This window comes from Martes martes, assembly GCF_963455335.1.
Source record: "Martes martes genome assembly, chromosome: 3".
NCBI lineage: Eukaryota > Metazoa > Chordata > Mammalia > Carnivora > Mustelidae > Martes > Martes martes.
This window is the reverse complement of record NC_137890.1, coordinates 139,303,608-139,323,424: the sequence shown is the minus strand read 5'-3', so window position 1 is coordinate 139,323,424 and position 19,817 is coordinate 139,303,608. Positions and strand designations below refer to the sequence as shown.

Genomic DNA, 19,817 nt, shown 5'->3' with positions numbered 1-19,817 from the left:
TAAGAGAAAAAAATACATATCCTGGGGGAAAACAAACTTTGTCCCTGTGGCAAATTCTAAAACCTTCATTTTCACTACGGGCTTTTCTGGCGCGGAGTAATCCACTTTCACTGACGGATTAGCTGCTCATGTCAGTAAGTGTTTGTGCACATGTGCGTGTTGTGTGTGACATATGCGCCTCAGAAACAGGTCCCAGGTTTGGCTATCAAGAAAAGAACGCTTCTCCAGTTAGAGAATTGCACTCATATTCTGGCCTTTGTGCCACATAAAGAAGCATTTATTCATACATTTATGGATATTTGCTTACAATAAATAAGCAAAAATAAGCAAATCACACAGTATGTTAGAGGGCAGTATTATGACAAATAACACAAGGGAAAAAAGGGGATTGAAATTAACAATGTCAAGGTCAAGTGGCCATAGATTACAGTTTTTAAAAAGGTAGCTAAGGTCGGCTCGCTGAGTAGGTGACATGTGAACAAACTCTTGAAAGGGGAGGGAGGGAGGCAGGAGGACTGGGGAGGAGCAAAGCAGGGAGGGGAGGAAAAAGTGACACAGAGCTGGAAGGCACAGCAGGCCTGGCGGGCTGGAGAAATCCTCAGGAGTCCTCCACGGCGGGAGTGAAGAAGTAGAGAGTGAGGGGAGACAAGGTCAGAAAAATACGGGGGAGCAGCAGCAGATGATATAGGATTTTGCAGCCATCCCCAAACTTGTGAATGACATGCAAACTAAAACTGTTTGGGGTCAATGAGCTAGGGCACATGAGTTTACCTGTCTTTGGAGACAGGGCCTACCTGTACATTTTGTGCAGATGAAGGCAGCATCACGGTACACAGATGTTAGGCACACGCCCAAAGATGTTTATCTTTATGGCTCATATTGGCCCACAACATGAAAGGACAGGCTCAGATTGTGACACATCCTGGCAACTGTGTCCGTGGGACAGCAACACTCCTAAGATCTTGCTGTTGGGGAGGTTTAGAAGTTAACAGCGATATGAGGGGAGAATGAGGGTTGCCTAATTTGCTGCCATCTGAGATCATTTATAAAGTGTCACCTCCTCGTTTCTCTTCAATGTGGTATTAAAATTCTTCCTCCTGGACATTTGTGTGAGCATTGGACACGCTGGAGGGGACGCTGCTCTACAGTGTAACTGTCTGCACAAGCTCAGGAAAGGCTGCTACTGTGAGGACAGACAGCCAAATGGAAAGGAAAGCAGAGGGCAGTAGGAGAGGAAACGCACAGAAACTCTACTATGGTGACCTACTTCCAGAAGAAGAATGTTCCTTCAAGCTCAAATCTGGAAACTTATCAGTCACTCATAGTAGATAGAGAATAAAACAGATGCATAGCCCACAGGAGGTTTAGAAGTTAGAACCAAATATTTTAAATTGTGATTTATAAAGCCACCAAAAAGCAAATGAAATAAACTCCTACAGCTAAAACACATATCCAGGCAACTTACTGAACGTTTTCAGTCTTCAAACATTAAAAAGAGGGACAATGAATTCAAGGCAATTGATTCAAGTCAATTCCAAGTGAGAATGAGTATCAGGAAAGCACATTAAAAAAATAAACAACTTCCTTTTACAAAAGACGTCAATCAAGCTAAGAGTTGCTGGAAATCATGATTTTGTCTATTTGCTGATTTTTCTTGTTCAACGACAGTCGAGGAACAGTTGTGCATTCACTTGTGTCTTTATAGGGGCATGAAGAGAAGGGAGCAGATTTTCCTTTACAATGGAAATGCCATTAGATATTTTAAAATACCAGCAACCTCCAGCAGGAGGTTTGACAAGAAGGATTGCCTTACAAACTGACAAAAGTGGACCAAGCAACGTTCCACCTGCTGTGATTTTAAAAGGGGTAGTCGAAGACAGAGCATGGGAAGCATTTATTTCTGCCTCTTTCCAAAAAAGTTTGAGACTGCTAGCAAAAAATATACGCCAACACCCCAAGACAGAAATGGATATGGAGAGTTCAAGGTGAAGGGAAAAATAAACCCAGGAGTAGAGCGTTATAAAGAAGGCGAATTAGAAAGGGAGCTCCTGTCAACTGCCAACAGGGGATGCAAATTTGGCTCACAACTTCCTAGTCCTCAAAATTAAGAAGGAAATTATGAAACTGAATGTTCAGTAGAACAAAAGCAAGCCCAGAGCTTAGGGGAAGTTCATCTGTCCCAGCTCGAAGGCCAGAAGAAACTTCCTCCTGGGGGGGGGGGGGGTCTCCCTAAGAGCCACCCCCAAGGTACAATATGTCAGATGACCACCTGGGGCCCGAGATTCCCCGGTGATGGGGGGGGGGTTGGGGTGGGGAATTCCACAAGAGCAAACAGCTATGTGGTTCCTGTACTCTGTTCCTTGAGAACTGTGCTGCATCCAGGGATAAAATCCACACTCCCCAGGACAGCAGTTATCAAGTTAGGTTCTTGAAGAGATGCCTTAGGAGTTCCACCATTTTCTGTTTGAATTTTATTTCTTAGTCTTGAAATAAAATACCAACAGGAAATGCAAGCAAACCTTCGGCACAACATTAACACAATGACAAACCTTCCCATTAAGTCACTTCAAATGCCGACGCCGGGCAAATGTGTCCTCTGCCATCTCTCTGTGTACATTTCAACTTCTTAAAAATGAGTCACTGATTAGGAAAGTTAGAACTCTGCATCGGCATTTTGGAGATTCAAGTTTGCGCATGCCCATTCCTATAAACCATACAAACGACCTACACACGCATCACGCTCAAACAAATGACAGGAGCAGGTACAACGAGTTGGCGTCCTCCCTCAACCACGATCTTACGGCCGGTTGGTACGACAATAAGCTGCCTACCATGTTGACTCATGATAGCATGACTTCATGAAGACTGGTAGTGACTGGAAGGGTTAGGTGCTCCTGGTCGGACTTCAGTATCTATCATGAGGCATTCGAACAGCTGCATTAATTGGGATCCAACGTCAAAACAAAACATTCCTGGTTCTCCCTAGCTTCTGGATCTGATTACTTCAGGAAGGTACGGAGAGAGATCAGGCCCTGAGCTGAAACCAAGAGCCAGCAGCTTAACAGAATGCACCACGCAGATGATGTCTCCCTGGTTAGTTTTAAAATGTTCTTTGTATTTATAAAATACATACTAAAAAAACCCCAAAAAACAAAAAAACCCATTCATTCGAAACATTTTTACTGTTAAAGAGTCCGTTAACGATTTCATTTTGCTAAGGGCTTTCCTATTAAAACAGTGTCTACACTGCCCTGCTGGGGTAGCTCTATCATGGATGTGGGGATATGGACCCAGCAACCGCTGGAGAATGGAGGGGTTGGGGGAGGTTCTCATTCCAACACTGAGCAGCCTCACCACGGGTGGACATACGAATCTAATCTAATACTCATCTCATCAAATATAAACATTCCCCTTTTCTGTGTTGCCATGACAAGGCTGGGAAGCTCGGTAATGAAAAAAAGAACTACAAATCCTTCAGGCCAATTTTCAGAAAACCTAATTTCTTCCAACAGCTTTTGACCAGAGGTGGCAGTGGAGAGGTTAAAGTTACGTTCTTTGGCAGGAAACTGAAGTACAGATATTTCCTACTCCTGAGTAAGGAAGGGCAGAGTTTATGATTACTGTGAAAAGAGGTAAATCAGGGTGGGGTGGGGGGGTGTGTTGCCAGAGACAATGGGATTTATTCCTAGGACTGCCACCTCCTAATTTTGACTCAAAGAAAGTCATTTAATCCTCCCTGAGCCTTCTCTGAGTTTTATCAATTTTAATATGAAGGGACTGAATCAGAACCTCTTAACTGGGGACGGAACACCAAAAACTTCTGGGAGGCTTATACAATGCATAATGGTAGCAGTAACATTAATACATACCAGGAAGTGTGGCGAGCACTCCACACCTATTAGTCCTTTAGTCCCCCCACAAGAACCTTGTCTTGTAGGTACTCTTAGTACCTTGATTCTACAGGTGAGGAAGCTACAGCACAGAGAGGTTGAGAAATTTGCCTCAGGAAGTGGCAGAGCCAGATGAAGGGCTCCAGGGACTGTGCTCGTTAGTACAACTCTAGGTTAACACCGCCACTCTCTTTAGCTAGCTCTCCGCATCTTCTGACTCAGAAACTGAAGGGCCCAGACAGCCATGCAATTTTTAATTCTGGTGAGTACTCCTCGTGAACAGCCATTTGACTAGAAGAGATGTAAAATTCTGTGATTCAGACTGGAGAGGGGAAAAAAATGCAATAAACTTTTTAATTAAATAAATGCTCAAATTCTTTTGTCTCAAAAATCTGAGTCAAAATGAAATGGCTTTTTATCAGCTAATTGCATGGTATCAAACAAAAAAAGATAATGAATAAAGGGGTAGTAGGAAAAATTGAAGAAATGAAATGTTATCTAGCCAGCTAAGTAAAACGACTACACGGGGCCATTTAAGTAGATTAAGTACTGGAGCAAAAGCTATGCCTATAAAGGGGCAATAACAATAATATTTTCATAATTCATGGCTTAGATTTAAGGGTGACAATGCAACATTTCGGAAAAAACCTGGAAAGGATCTGTGCTCCTGTCCAAACGGGCTGGCAGCCTAATTTGTTTCTAGGATCACAAAATGACTGCGTCTTTGTTTCATCGTTAAAGAAACAGGCCTGATGCTATCAGAAACTGGCCTTTGCAAAGCTGAAACTCTCAAACTATGCCTGTAAACATGGATATTCAAAAAAAGGCTGGTTTTTCATAAAGGTTCCCTCCTGACATTTGACACTTAACAGAGGCAGGAGGCAGGAAAAAGCCATGGGACTAAGAGAAAAATAAAGAAGACAAGTGACCCTGGCCCCATAGACAATGTAGACAAGCTTAAACCTGCGACAGCCAAGTCAGCAAGGGCACGGCCAGAAGAAAGAGCCCATGTCCCCGGGTAAAGCCATGAACTTGGTCAGGTTTGTTTGTATTATGAGTGTACTTCCTTGCTAATTCTAGATCCCCATTTAGGGAAACTCATCCTCTTCTCCTCCCACTCCATCCCACATTTCTGTTACAAAATCTCTTCTCAAAAGTCTCCCAATATGAAACCACATGATCCTATCAAGGGAGCTGCAAAGCACTTTATCAAACAAAAAGCAACCTTTAAAAAGTCTTAAGCCCCAAATACTGAACTATAAAACTCTAAGAAGATAATTACATGTTGAAGGAATATATAGATATTACGGTTGGCCATGAGGACTGTATTGACTGCAAGTTTCTAATATACACGATTCCACTGGTGAATAAACATGGGTAATCACTAGTCTCTCTCCTACACTGAAGATTCCCTAGTCTGGAACTGATGCACTATTTCCATTTAATAAGCACACCAATTCATAAAGCAAATAGGTACTCAATTTGTAAAGTTTCCTGAGTGGATGAGAATTTCCAGGCAAGAAGAAAAATAAGCCCTTCCTCCTGATCCCCTTCATCCATAATGGTATCAAACTCCTCGTTTCCTAGACTCAAAATCTTACACTCATCTTTGAATCATCTTCGTCCTTGGACCCACTCCCTTTTTCCCATTCCATCAAGGGCAAACCCTGAGGCAGTAAGCATCATCTGCTGTCCTACTCCCAGTGTAGTACAAGCCTTCCTCTGGCATTAAAATCCCTCATGGTATGGTCTTAGTGAAAATGGCAGGCGGCCAGGCTAGTCCTGGCTTTACATGGGAGCTGGAGCTACTCATCCCACTCTGAAGACCTAGTCAAAGGCCAAGCTTTTCCTGATGTCCCCCAATCACATGCAATTACCCCTCATTTTGTAACTTCTGTAGCATCTTCTGCACTCTGCTATGACCCATCACATTCTGGCCTATGTGATATGTGACGTTTATTTTCTATGTAAGACAAGAACCTCCTTGGGGGGCCAGAAATGTGTCTGGGGCAACATCTAGCCAAATCAAAGTCAGGGTACTTAATAAAGAATGGAATTTCCCCACTCACTTCTGTTCAATTTCTCCTCAAAAGGGGCTTGGCCTTATTTATGCTAATAGCAAACTATAATGCTCTCTTGAGTCCATTATTTTCTAAAGCAGTGCTGTCTGATTTTGTCAGACAGTGATCCCTGCAAGAACGTTTCTTTCCGTAGAGGCACTAACCCCAGGCACCAAGCAGATGCCACATTAGGTCCCCTCCGTGTGCTGTGTGATCTTGGGGAGCTGCACATGCTTCAGCTAACCAGGAGTTGAGTTTTGTAGAGCCAGCTACATGGAAACAGATCACTTGGTTAGATGTCGAGAGAAACGAGTTCCTCCTCTATCCTCCTGCCTTTACTTTGAAATTTGATCCTATTGGCTATTTAAGTGCACTTAAGGAAAGCTGATTTTTCTAACAAAATCTTACCGTGACTATCACACCTGTGTGTCTCTTCTAGGGTTCTGGAGAAATGAGTCTTCTTGTATCTTGTGGTCAACAGAGGAGCATGGATGCTGGCAAGGGGAGGATGGAGGTGATGGGCTGGCATTTGGGGTGTACTTAGAAGGGAGAACACACAGGGGTTCAGGGGATGGTCTCTGGAGTCGGACCGTCCGAGTACAAGTCCCAGTTCCACCATTATCAGCTGTATTTTCCTGAGTCATCAGAGAAAGAACCCTCTTCTCCACTTCATCTTTAAAACAAGGATAATACCATGGCTCAGAAAGTTGTTCTTGGAATTAAATAATAAAACTACTTGACAGAGCTATTGGCACATAGCATGTGACAAAGATTAACTGCTGGCATTACACGGGTGTTTACACACTATACAGGTTTTTTCTCTCACGTGCATTCATTTTGAAATGAAGATGAGGAAATGTGAAGAAAGAGACTACAAATTTCTAAGGTACGTGATCACCCAATAAAGAAATTCTAAGTCTAACCAAGCACAAAGGCCAAATCAAGATTTTAAGGGCTTTTATTTCCGATGACACTATCTTCACTTTCATATAATGGTTAAATAGCCCCAGCCTATTGCTACAGAAACCTAAGTTTCCTATTAAGGAAAATGTAATGAACATAAAGTAAATTCCAACTGCTCACAGAGAGAAAGAATGGTTGCTCTTTTAAAAATTCTTGTGGGGGGACACCTGGGTGGCTCAGTTGGTTAAGCAGCTGCCTTCGGCTCAGGCCATGATCCCAGCGTCCTGGGATCGAGTCCCACATTGGGATCCTTGCTCGGCAGGGAGCCTGCTTCTCCCTCTGCCTCTGTCTGCCAGTGCTCACTCTCTCTCTCTCTCTCTCTCTCTCTGACAAATAAATAAATAAAATCTTAAAAAAAAAAAAAGAAGCATTTCTTAAAAAAAAAAAAAAAATTCTTGTGGGTATGGCCATTACCTTCAGTGCTGGCTTCCAATGAGATCCAGCTAAGGCTAGTGTGAACACTGGTGTGCCAAAAGCTTGTGCGGTATTTGGGCGAGACAGGGGAGAATGGCTCTAATCACATGCAAGAATAACAAAAAAGGAATCCTAAAGAAAAATGCCAACTGACAATAAGGAGGATGGGTTAAATCTCTAAATATGCATGCTTACCAGCCAATTTTACACTGAGGATAAATCAGACAACAGACATCATTGAAATTTTCTGCCAAAATATCAAATATCGGCAATAATTAATATCTGCAGTTTCATGTCCTTATAACAAAGGCACTGGAAATCACTTAACTATAATTAGTTGTTTTTTTTTTTAAAGAATTTATTTGTTTATTTGACAGAGAGAGATCACAAGTAGGCAGAGAGGCAGGCAGAGAGAGAGAGGAGGAAGCAGGCTCCCCGCCGAGCAGAGAGCCCCATGCGGAACTCGATCCCAGGACCCTGAGATCATGACCTGAGCCGAAGGCAGCGGCTTAACCCACTGAGCCACCCAGGCGCCCTATAATTAGTTTTAATTTGGCTGCAGCATATATTTGACTCGTGGAGGGATTAGGCAGAGGGAAGTGAGTCATGTAGCCCATCACCCACAGTCCGTATTTCAAGAAGGTTTTTGTTCTAATTGTATAGCAGTAACTCTCAAGGAGGGATTAAGTATTGTGTTAATTTTTGAAAACTATCCACCACTTAATAAAAACCAACTGGTAGTTCAGATGATCAAAGTGAAGGAAGAGCTGAGAGAGGTCTAAGAAAGAGATGGTTCTCTACTGGAAAGGAGGTATTTGTGTGGATTTTTTTTTTTTTAAATGCTAAAATTATTTTTGTGAAATTCTGGGATTTCCAAAGTCTTTAGACTGTATCTTGGTATGTCAAAGATCTACCACACAGGCCAGAATTCTTTCTTACCATGAATGGACATTAAACAACATGAACAAGAAAATGGTTCTTTATGGCACAGTCAAGAGATGAATGAGTAAGAAAAAGATGAAGTTAAATATACTGTTGGTCTTAAAATCACAAATCTGTTTTGACTTGTTTTCAGAAAAAAATCACAAATATGAATTCTGGCTTAGTCTCCAATACATCATGTTTTGCTCTTTGAGGATAGAAGCTTACTGGAATGTTGTCCATTAAGAGAGACTTAATTACAATTAGTAATACAATATTTGTACTCAGTAGATTGGGCTGCCTTTTTAAACGAACGAGACAAAGTCTGAAAACTTCACATCTTAGACCACACTTTTCACCAAAATGCCCAAGTTCCTTTGCCTAAACCTTCAATAAGTTATTTATTACATGGCATCCTACTCCACTAGCAATAATAGGGAAAAAACCAAGTCCCAGAAACTATTCGTATTAGTATTTTAAGAATCTTCTAGATCAAGAAAGAACTCTTGAGAGGCTAAAAATTAGCTGCTTTACAAAACAAAAACATTTAAAACTTTATTAAAAGAAATCCTGTTATTCATAAGATAAATAAAATCTGTACATGGGCAAGAAGCTATAGAATAGTAATAAAAACAAAAGTGGCATGCATTTTCCATGATTAACTCTACAAAACTCATTATAACTCAATTTCACTTTTTGGGAAGATCTTTTAAGTATATCATTCGATAAAGAAAAGTACCTTTTTTTAAGGGACACACTTAATGAGAGAACAACTATCTTTTTGCACTCTGTGTTTCTGTCGACTTAACTTTCTCTTTCCCTGACTTTCAAAGGAATCTAAGACATGAAAATTTGCCAGATACAGTTTTCAGTAGACTTATAAAATACAATTTTTAAAAAACCTAAAAATTCAGATGGGTTTGGAATACAACAGAGCTCAACATGTCCACAGCTCAATTATCTGAGATAGTCAATGCCAAAGAAAAAAATGGTCTGTTGGTCTTTCATTATTTGGTGTGTGTGAGTAAAATAAAACACAATCAACCACCAACACCATCAGAAAGACACGACTACAACTTGCTTGGAAAACAACACTTGAAGAGTGAATTATAACTTAAGGAGAGATCACTTCCTTGTATCAGCTTCTAATTTAACCCTACATCAAGAGCATCAGGTCGGTAAGACTCATACTCCTGACTTTGGAATGATGCCTCATGCAGGCAATAAAACCTTTGGTTTGTGTCTTTCATGTCTGTATAGCTATCTGAATACACGGTATAGAATCCATGGAGAAAGAGAGACACAGAGAGAGAAAGAGAGAGAGAGAGAGTGAGTGTTTGTGTGTGTTTCTTTTCTTAAAAAATGCAGTATCTCAGGGTATGTTCAGACTTCTGGGACTGAGTCATCTGGAAATACCTGAATGACCTTGGATCACCTAGCTCTACAATTTCTCTTCAATATGGAAGTGAGAACCAGTTCTCTCTTGGGTGGAATGATTTTTCTTCACCACAGGATCATTGTTTTGAACTTTTATCCTTCTCACGTTATGTAATTTCCATAAATTGCAGAAGATTTCCTATTTACCTGGGATTTCAGGATATTGGATCGAGCAGGCTCACTGTTACTTTCAGAGTAAACACTGAAGGTAATCTCATAATTGGGTAAATGTTTTTAATATTCATCTTACTAGAACCTTTCATCTTGCTGAAAGTAGTCTAATCATTTTGGATTACAGGGATGATCATTTTATTTCATTTGTAGAGGAAAAACAACTTTTAAGATTTTATTTTTTTATATTATTATTATTTATTTGAGAGAGAAGATATGAGAGCACAAGAGAGGGGAGGGTCAGAGTAGAAGCAGACTCCCCACTGAGTGGGGAGCCTGATACAGGACTCGATCCTGGGACTCCCGGATCATGACCTGAGCGCCAAAGGGAATTACTTAATCAACTGATCAACCCTGGCACCTGAGGAAAAACAACTTTTGGCAAATAGATTTCTAAAAGAAATTTTGGAGTTACAGAGAGATAAATAAAGATATATAGAGAAAGAATGTAATCATTTCAAATTGTCCATTTTCCTGATAGTTGCCCTAATTTCTTTTCCTGTGCTTTCTCTCTCAGTTAATGCAACTCAAGTTTTCCCTTTATTTAGAGCTAAAACCTTACAGTCATTTTTAATCATGCTGAAGTCCCAATGTTCCTATCTCCAAGACACCCTCGTGCAGGCCCAGCACCTTCTCCTCTTCCTACTACCTATCACTGTCCTGGCTCAGGGCTCCATCTCCTCTCACCTATGAGAGTCTCCTCCAACCCAACCTTCCTACTTTGGGTAGAATTATCATTCTGAGAGAGGAAGAAAAATAAACAAACAAACATTGGATTATGCTTCTCTTCCACTATAAGTGCTAACTCCTCTGCAACTGAAGAAAAAACTCCAAACATTTCAGCTTATTATGCAAGGTGTTAATGCTATGCCCCCAACCTCTACCTTCAGCCCCATTTTCCCCCATAACCACATTCTTCACTCTGGTCACTAGAAGCCTTACTAACTAATAATTGCTGAACAACAGCTATCCACCAAGAATTGTTTGGTGCGCTTTCTTAAACAGCTAAGCGCTGTCCCACCACGTGGGCACTTTCTGAGGCCTGGAGGACACTATTATTTTCACCCTGCGAGAAATCATCCCTACCCTTCAAAGAGATGCCCTCTTCTACTGAGAGCGACCCCAGTGCCTTGGCGTCAAGGTTAACAAAGTCTTCCTCTGACTTCTCACAGAACACTGCACCGATTAAAACATTTACTTTATTCTGTCTTCATTAGGGTTGGTTGTTTAAGTCTACCTCTGCTGACCATATTGTTTTTCTGTGTTGCCTTTTTTAAAGAGTTGTATTATATTCAAAAGAACAAGGCAGACTTGCAGAAAACAGAAAACAAAGGACAGGAAATGAAATGTATTGGGTATTACAACCAGGGAAATGAATGACATTCAAAAAACATTTCCTTTTAATTAGTAACAGGCTATAATACTATAAGCTAGATTTAATTTCACATTTATACTGCATCATGTTTTATTGCACTTTGAAATGAATTAGGATATCTATTGAATGAAAGAACAAAAAATGGTTGACCAAGATTGGTTTGGGAATGAGAGAAAGGATACAGAAGGTAAGAGGAGCAGAAACACCTTCTTTTGTTTTAATATCAATAGACTCTCTCTGCTTCAAAATAAGTTGTTGATACACTGAGTCATCTAGACTTTTCCGTGAGATTTCAATACCATAGTAACCTCTAAGCTACTTCGCCACAGCCAACAGAGACACATATCTGCTCCTACTGCAAACCAGGAAAAATGATGAACCTCAACCTTACATACAAATATTGCTTTTAAATCTTCAGAAAGGATAATTTGGACACAATGGAAAATTTACATGCTATAGTCATTATTATGACAAAAAAAATATATCATGAAGCTGAAACCAGTCTTTTCCAGGTGCAAGAAAAAGCCTCAAGAAGACGGTGGACAGTTACGCAGCTATGTTATCATAACCCACTTCCCTGGTTTTCCCAGCTTTCAGAATCAGAATCTGGTCCCCCCCTTCCCATAGTTTTAAATGTAGGATTACATATAATTTAAGTTTACTGTAGTAGTTAGGGTTTTGAGAAGCAAAGACACGGGCACAAAGGAGACTAATATCTGTTCAGTGACGACTGTGTTCTAGGCAGCAGACCAGCTCCACTCCTCAAATAACTTGATTTAATCCTAATCACAACTTCATGATTTAAACCTTATTTGACCCATTTTATAGGCTCCTGAGAATTAGGAGGCAAGGAGCCTTACCTACCACTGTGGTTGGTAAGTCTAGGGTACCAAACATTTACCATGCTGACCACCGTGATCTCATAAAGTAGGTAAGAAATCTATGAAAACGAAACATGGGGGCGCCTGGCTGGCTCAGTCGGTAAAGCATGGGACTCTGGATCTCAGAGTCATGAGTTTGAGTCCCACATTGGCTGCAGAGTTTACTTAAAGAAAGAGCTTTAAAACAAAAAAGATGATGCACTGCCAGCATTATATGCCATCACAGACACACGGCGGGACAGTGGAACAAGCACCTGGAGAGCAGAACTGTATGAAAATAAGATGCTGACAGTGAGGTGGTGACACAGAAAAGGAAACTAGGAGAATTTAGTGTGGTCCAAGCACGGAGGAGGCAGGATGAGTTTGGCCTTGGCAATGGCCTTGAAGAATCGAGAGAGGGAAATGGGGAGGCGCCTAGATGAGGCAGCAGCGGGAGCAAATCGTTCTCACTTGTCACAATGTGGGGAGGAACGGAGAAAACATTCAATTCTTCTGGCAGTGAGAAGGAAGAAGAAAGGCCACAGAATCTGCAGGACTTGGGGACTAAGAGGGTGACAGGAAATACTCAACCACGGCTCCAAAGCTTCAAGGTGAGGTGAGAGTTAAATTTAGAAACACCATCGTTTGGAGAGGAAGGTGGCAGTGTTGAATTTGAGGTGATAAAAGGAGACTGGGAAATGTGTAGAAAATGGGGGACAGGAGAGAAGAGTCTTTACAGGAAAATGAGGCTATAGAAGAAGGAGCCCAGAACTGGAATCCAAAGAGCAGAGTTGAGGAGAATGGGTAAGAGTAGGAAAGAGCCAGAGAAAAGACTGCTGTATGTCCCACTTCCGCATAACACATCAGAAACATTATCATCAACATAAAGGATCAAATAAGGTAAGATAGATGGAAGATGCCAGCGCAGTTTCAGGTGAGATCTTGAAGGCAAAATGCCAAGGGTTAAGGTGGCAAAGAAAGTGGAAACACAAGAGCCCTCGGCTCATCTGTCCAGCAAATTCACCTGAGAAGTTTGAAAGAGAAATAAAATGGTACCAAAGTCAAGCAAAGTCATCTGTTTGGCTGGATATTAGAGAAGGGAGAGAATTCAGACTGTCTGAGGTCCTGGGGTAACAGATTAATCCTTCCAGTTACCCAGATCATTCCATTCCCTAAACTTACTGGTAACTGTGCTGATGGACTTTCTGAGCAGGAAACTCTTCGGAAACAGAAGCCAAGTTGCAGCAGCCTCCAACAGTCATGAGGCTCCAACCTCATTTCCTACACATACCCACCACAGTTTAGAAGTTTCCCAGAGCTGGTCCGCTTCTCTCATTAAATCCGCCTAGAGAATGCATCTACTTTCAACCCCTATCAGCTTACCACTGCGGCCACTATCCCATCTCCACCTGGTTCTTGACCAGCCTAGCCTTCCTGGGTAGCCAGGAACGCAACTGGTCCCTCCAGCCGGAGCCTTGTCCTGTGACCTGTGATCTGTACTTCCAGGGTCAGGAGTCTCTATCTGACGTGGGGTGAGGATGCTTTCTCACTCACTACCATTTCTTCTAACACAGCATGTGAATATTCAGCTCCAAACATAGCTTTTTAAAAATATTTTCTGCTTTCCTCTCCAGTTTTCACAACCCTTTTATCATTCTTGCCTTAGACTCATGCACTGTTTGTATGGAATTAGGTCACTACTACAAACATTCTTAGGAATCTTTTCCCATCTTTCTTTTGGACAAGGCTCTGAAATAACCAAGACCCCCCGGGGGGGGGGGACGACCCAAGTTATCTGTTTCCATTGTTGCTTCTCCTGCCATTCATCCCACTGGGTCGATTTGAAATTACAGTGCTAAATTTGTAATTTGAAAACATTTTTTTTCTTTTTTAGATTTCTGAATTTACACCTATCTTTTCTGAGAAGTTTTGATACCGACTTTTCTAAAAAATCTCTAATTATGTCCACTGGGTTTTTTCGGCTGTAGGATGAGTCACTTTTCCCATAGGATGAGTCACGTACATATCACCAACTAGTAGTCTTTATTGGAAACAATTAAGCCCAGAACAGGAATGCCCTTTTTTCTCTCCCTCTCTCTATATTCTAAGACACAAAATTCCAGCAAGTCAAAACTGGTACTTATTAGAGACTCTGTGGTAAATGGAATGAAGCTTGCAACAGATATGGCTGTGGTCCCCCCTCTACATAACGCAGATCAGGAACACCACCTTCGGAATTGAGTATCAAACCTGGGGTTTTGCCGATACTAGGAAAGTGATGGTGCCAAACGTTTATCGCTGCTATTGATAACAGCAAACAGACTGAAACATATTAAGATAATCCACATACATTCAAGAGACCGAGAACCAAAAAAGGGTAACTTTTCTAGGAAGAGTGATAAAATGCTCTTCAACTTCCTTTGGAATATGATTTCACTCAATAATAAAAATTATCGGTTTCACTTTTCAAGTACACATTTACTATACCTGGAACATGGCATTACTCTATTATTTTATGGTTACTGAACTCTCTTCTTCTTGATGTTAAAACTCACCTTACACGCTTCAAAACCAACTGAGGAACTCTTTGTTTTTAGAAATCCTCTCTCCTTTCTCTTATACCTCAAGAACTTGAGGGTTAGCTTCACTCTTTTGTGTCCTACAGTTTTATTTTTAGCTCCTTAGACTTTATGGCGCTCTATCTACCTGTAATTATGCTGCAAAGGCATAAAAAGACACCAGTCAAGACCAGCAGCAGACAAGATAGCAGAAGGCCTATTTGTGGTCTTGAACAGCTGCAAGAGGGCAGGGCACGGCTGGCCCAGTTCCCTCTGCCTCTGGCCATGCATGACAAACCCCGAGGGCTAGACTTGCTTTCAGCCGTAGCCCCTAGCACCCGACTGCCTGATGGCAAAGGGCTTTGGTCAAAGTCTGAGAAGGCTGGGGCACCTGGGTGGCTCAGTGGGTTAAAGCCTCTGCCTTCGGCTCAGGTCATGATCCCAGAGTCCTGGGATCGAGCCCCGCATCGGGCTCTCTGCTCAGTGGGGAGCCTGCTTCCTCCTCTCTCTCTGCGTGCTTCTCTGCCTACTTGTGATCTCCGTCTGTCAGATAAATAAAAAAAATAAATCTTAAAAAAAAAAAAGGTCTGAGAAGGCTGATCAAAAGGGGAACCCAGGAAAGGCACAGGGAGAGTGCTAAGAGCCGAAGCCTTAGGAGAACTCTCCGGACCCTAAAGAACACCACCCACCACCCCACACTTCCCTCTACAAACAAAACAAAGGAAAACCACCGCCACCTCCTTATGGAAGGCCAGATGTTCCTTTTAGTTCCAATTTGGAAATACTGCCCAAGTTCTCAAACATTCTTTTTCCTAAAATATAAGTAACGAATCTGTATTTTTATCCAGGACAACAGAAAGGAAATGCCATTCATCAGATGTTGACAAACAGGAATATTTTTCAAAGACTAGGAAACATTCTTGAGTGGACATCTTCTTCCACGGTTATGTAAAACTCTTTTTTTTTTTTTTGTAGGGGCCATTACTGTCTTTGGATGCATAAAAGCTGTTGTTAGATGTGGAGGCCTTTAGGGCTCAGAGTGATTAATCTTTACACAATGGTCCCTGCCGTGTACAGTTAGTGCTTCTGGCGCCTTGATTTACATTAGTGCTTTCTTACTTGGTGAGTTAACATCATTTGCCAAGTAACATATTTATATCCTGTTCTTCAACAACATTAGCATATAATGCATATTTACTTTGGAACCTTACGCACACGCACACACTTCTTCACAAGACTCAGAGAGGGTGGCGGTGAGAAAAGAAAGAGGAATTTTGGAAATTAGAATTCCCCAACAGAGGGGGTTAACAAACCAGACCACAAAGCTGTAGGCGCTAGTGAAGACATAATACTACTTCCCGGCTAACATTAAGAGGCTTACACACATCTGAGATACAGTCAGATGGTAACTACCTTTCAGACAAATGGTAACAGCCAAAGTTTCTCTTATTATGGGACAGACTGGCCCCCAGAGGCACTACTGCAGAAAAAAAAATGAGCAGTCCTAAAAAGGATCCAGCCGTAAGTTCTGCAAAAATTCTCGTTTTACCTCTTCTACGCCAATACAGTCAAATTTGGCCAAGAAGATGTTCCCATATTTATTTTGTCATACAAGCATTCTGTTGATGCTAATTGCTGGGTCCGAGGACTGAAAACGTGGAACCGTCATCCTCATTCTGTCGGCAATCAGAGTTCACACTTGCACTAACTGCCTGTTGTACAGCAACTGATATCCCTTTAGACTACGATAAAGGATAAAAGAACTATCTGTTGGCTGAAAACAACCAAGGAGAATAGCTACTTACGGCTGACACAGCTTCACCAGGTCCTGGTCTGTGGTGTTGGGAGGCAGCCCCCGGATATAGAGGTTCGTTTTGCTCAGCTGGTCCCATCCTGAGTTGCTACTGCTGCTGCTGTTGTTATTACTGCTGGTGGTGCTGGGGCTGGGAGGGGCCATGGGGTGGGCTGGGACCAGAGACTGCTGAGAGACAAAGACGGGGAGCATTAGAACACCAGCTACAAGAAGCGTGGCGCCATTCACAGGCCGTATGACCTCCACCACAGAACAGAAACACAGATCCCCCTCAGCGACTTTCATATACACATTTTCATTTACACCTTAAAGGGCGCCTGGGTGGCTCAGTCGGTTGAGCGACTTTCTTCAGCTCATGATCCCAGACTCCCCGGATGGAGCCCCACATTGGGCTCCCTGCTCAGCGGGAAGCCTGCTTCCCCCTCTCCCACTCGACCTGCTTGTATTCCCTCTCTCACTGTCACTTTCTCTGTCAAATAAATAAATAAAATCTTAAAAAAAAAAAAAAAATCCTTGCTCATTCTATAGAAAAAGCCCTCTCCTTCAACATGCAATTAATAATGGGATTTTATTCAGTAAAGTATTCTCTCCGTGCAACCTTAAATTGGGCTAATTTATGTAAGATTAACGTATTCACACCTTTTAAGGAACACATCTACTGAGACTCAAAATTAACTTGCATGAAGTTAGGTGATAATATCATTTTACGCTACAGTCATTTAGAAATCACTAGACTTTTGAAAAGGTTTTCAAATTCTGAATAACATTTGATTGAAAGTTGCTGATAATTTTATTGAGACTCTTGGGGAAGGAAAGAAGATTATTCTTCGAGTGTAACAAAGTTTGAGTTCCATCACAATGCTCAAATAAGGCAGACTTCACCTCATTCTAAGTCTGGCCCATGGCTCCATTGAGACATCTGGATAAGATTCACAGGCATGCTGCCTTTTGCACTGGCCAACCTTGTGAAATTTAACCCCTGTGAGAACGGTGTGGGAGTTGGAAAGCTTCCCGGGCCTTGCAGCAAGGAACGTAACTTTTCTAAAGCTTGAACCTAGGGCTCCGTGTGGTTTTACCGTCGGCAGCCACCTAGGAAGAATGTCTGAAACTGTACTCACACCAGATAATTCCCTGTTAACCGATTGAAAGAAACCACAGTCCTGTGCCCTTCGCCACACACATGACTTTTGAGGAAGTTAAATGGTTCGGTCTGAGATGGAAGTGAGCACACCCTGAACTGCTCTCAAAGCAAATACTCAGCAGTTTCATACCGGGACAGAAATCTTTTTCACCTCGCGTCTAAATAATAAATATACTAACCCAAGGACTTCACTTACATTAAGTAACAGTTTGAAAATATGAGAGTATAAAATTCGTCCCTTAACATTAAAAACTTTTTTTGCAAGCCTACCAGCTTGATTTTAACAACCACAAACAAAACTCTTAGACACATTTAAGGCACAGTTCAATTCCACTTTGGAAAGTTCAAAAAGCAGAAGACCCCTTACAATAAATGTAACCCTGCCTACCTTGCCATCAAGCTCAGCTACTCACTGTGCAGACCTGACTCTGTGCCCAGAGACCTGACTCTGCCACGACCATCCCAACTCCACAGGATCCCCCACTACACTGGGATCCTCACTAATCTACACACGTAACCATTACTTCTTTTCTGTACTATGTACTTTTTATTTAATGTAGCACTGTTCACAGGCCATATGATCTCTACCACAGAATAGAAATACAGATCCTCTGAAGGGCCCAGTGTGCGGCTTGAACTCATAACCCCGAGATCAAGACCTGAGCTGAGACCCAAGAGCAGAACACTCAACCGACTGAGCCACAGAGGCGCCCCTACTACGTATTTTTTTCTTCTCACCGCCCACGGTCCTTGCTAAGCTTACTGAGTCCAAACATCACTTTATCTCAAGTGATTCTCTCTTAGAAGGAGAGTAGCAAGAAGGGTTAACAATAATCAATGTATAAATGAAGACTGAACTTGAACTGGGAATAACCGTATTGCATAATCCAAGAAAAAACTTAGCCGAGATCATATCCTATCAAATCTATTTGAGTTATGCCCTTAATAAGCTGTTGAACTCATATCCTTTGGTCTCATCACCAGTTTTTCTCTAGGGGATAAAGACTCTGCTTTCTAAAAGTAAAAGGAAGAGTAAGCATTGTTCCTTCCTCCGCCACAGGTAGCCCCTCAGATCCCCCAGCCATACCACACAAAGGCGGGTGTTCCTTCTCCAGAATCACTCCACACCAACTGTGCTAGCTGCTCCTTGCAATTAAGCCAGGCATCCCATTTGTCACTTCAGCTTAGAACAGAGGTGCTGGAAAGTAACACACACATCTGCCCCCCCATCCCAAGCCTTTGATTTACACAAAGAACTTACATCTAGGCAAGGCTGAATTTTTTCTTAAATAAATCTTTGATTAATGTCGGAGAACCTGTCTTTGCTACAAACCACAGCTCCTCAAAGTAGGACCCCATGTGTTCAGTGCAGCTGTTGGGGGATGGAACAGGGTCACCTCCAGGGATAAGCCCTGGAGAAGCCTGAAAGAAGCCGGGAACCCGCTCCATCCCCTCCTCTAAGTAGCATTAGACCAACAAAATGAAGCAAACGAACCATCAGATGGTTTAAAGACTGCATTCCAAGTTTGCACAGCTCTCTAACCTCTTCTCTGGGGTAGAAAGTGGATGCCAGGTGTGGACTTGCACGATTAAAAGAAACATTTGGGGGTATGATTTATTGAGAGATTATTTGGACATGAAAGGAGTAGGTTTTTATTTATGTATTTATTTTTGGCAAAAGCAGAACCATGATTTACATCTCAGAATTTACATAGCTGATTTAATATATCTTTGACAGGCCTCTATATTTATTACAGTAATATTTTCTCACTCTGGGAAGTAGGTGTGGGGCATATACAGCCTGTCCCTGCTTCCCCTCTATTCTGCCCTTTGGTGGAAAAAAGTCTCCCAACTGTTCTAATCCCAGGTGGGAAAAGGAGTGGGGGGGGCGCTGAATGTGCCCTGAGGAGGAAGACTGGCCTCTGTTGAATTCTATATAGAATAAGTTCAAATGAAAATGTTATCCAAGCATCAACTATTTCTCAGAACTAGCTAAAGACAGCTTATTCTAGGTTGCCTATTTTCTGCTGTAGAAAATTTTAGATCAAAGACTAGGTTTGTAAAACTCATTGAAATAAACAATTTAATTCCTAATAAAGGAATGGACACATGTTTAAAGAAGAAAATTCAAACATAATTAAGCTGTTTATTTCTACATGTTCAGAGTGGATGAATAATAATCACAATGATTTGAGTATTATTACTGCCATATAC

At 41.8% G+C, this 19,817-nt stretch overlaps 1 protein-coding gene across 7 annotated transcripts in view; it reads right to left on the bottom strand.

Moving 5' to 3' along the window:
• The window catches only part of RBMS1 (RNA binding motif single stranded interacting protein 1), a 210,196-nt gene that overhangs the window by 72,477 nt on the left and 117,902 nt on the right, over positions 1-19,817 (bottom strand). For all 7 annotated transcript variants that reach the window (XM_080798706.1, XM_080798701.1, XM_080798704.1 and 4 more), the window contains exon 2: positions 16,455-16,630. In XM_080798706.1, coding sequence (XP_080654832.1) covers positions 16,455-16,630 — 176 coding nt within the window. The remainder of the gene's footprint in view (positions 1-16,454; positions 16,631-19,817) is intronic.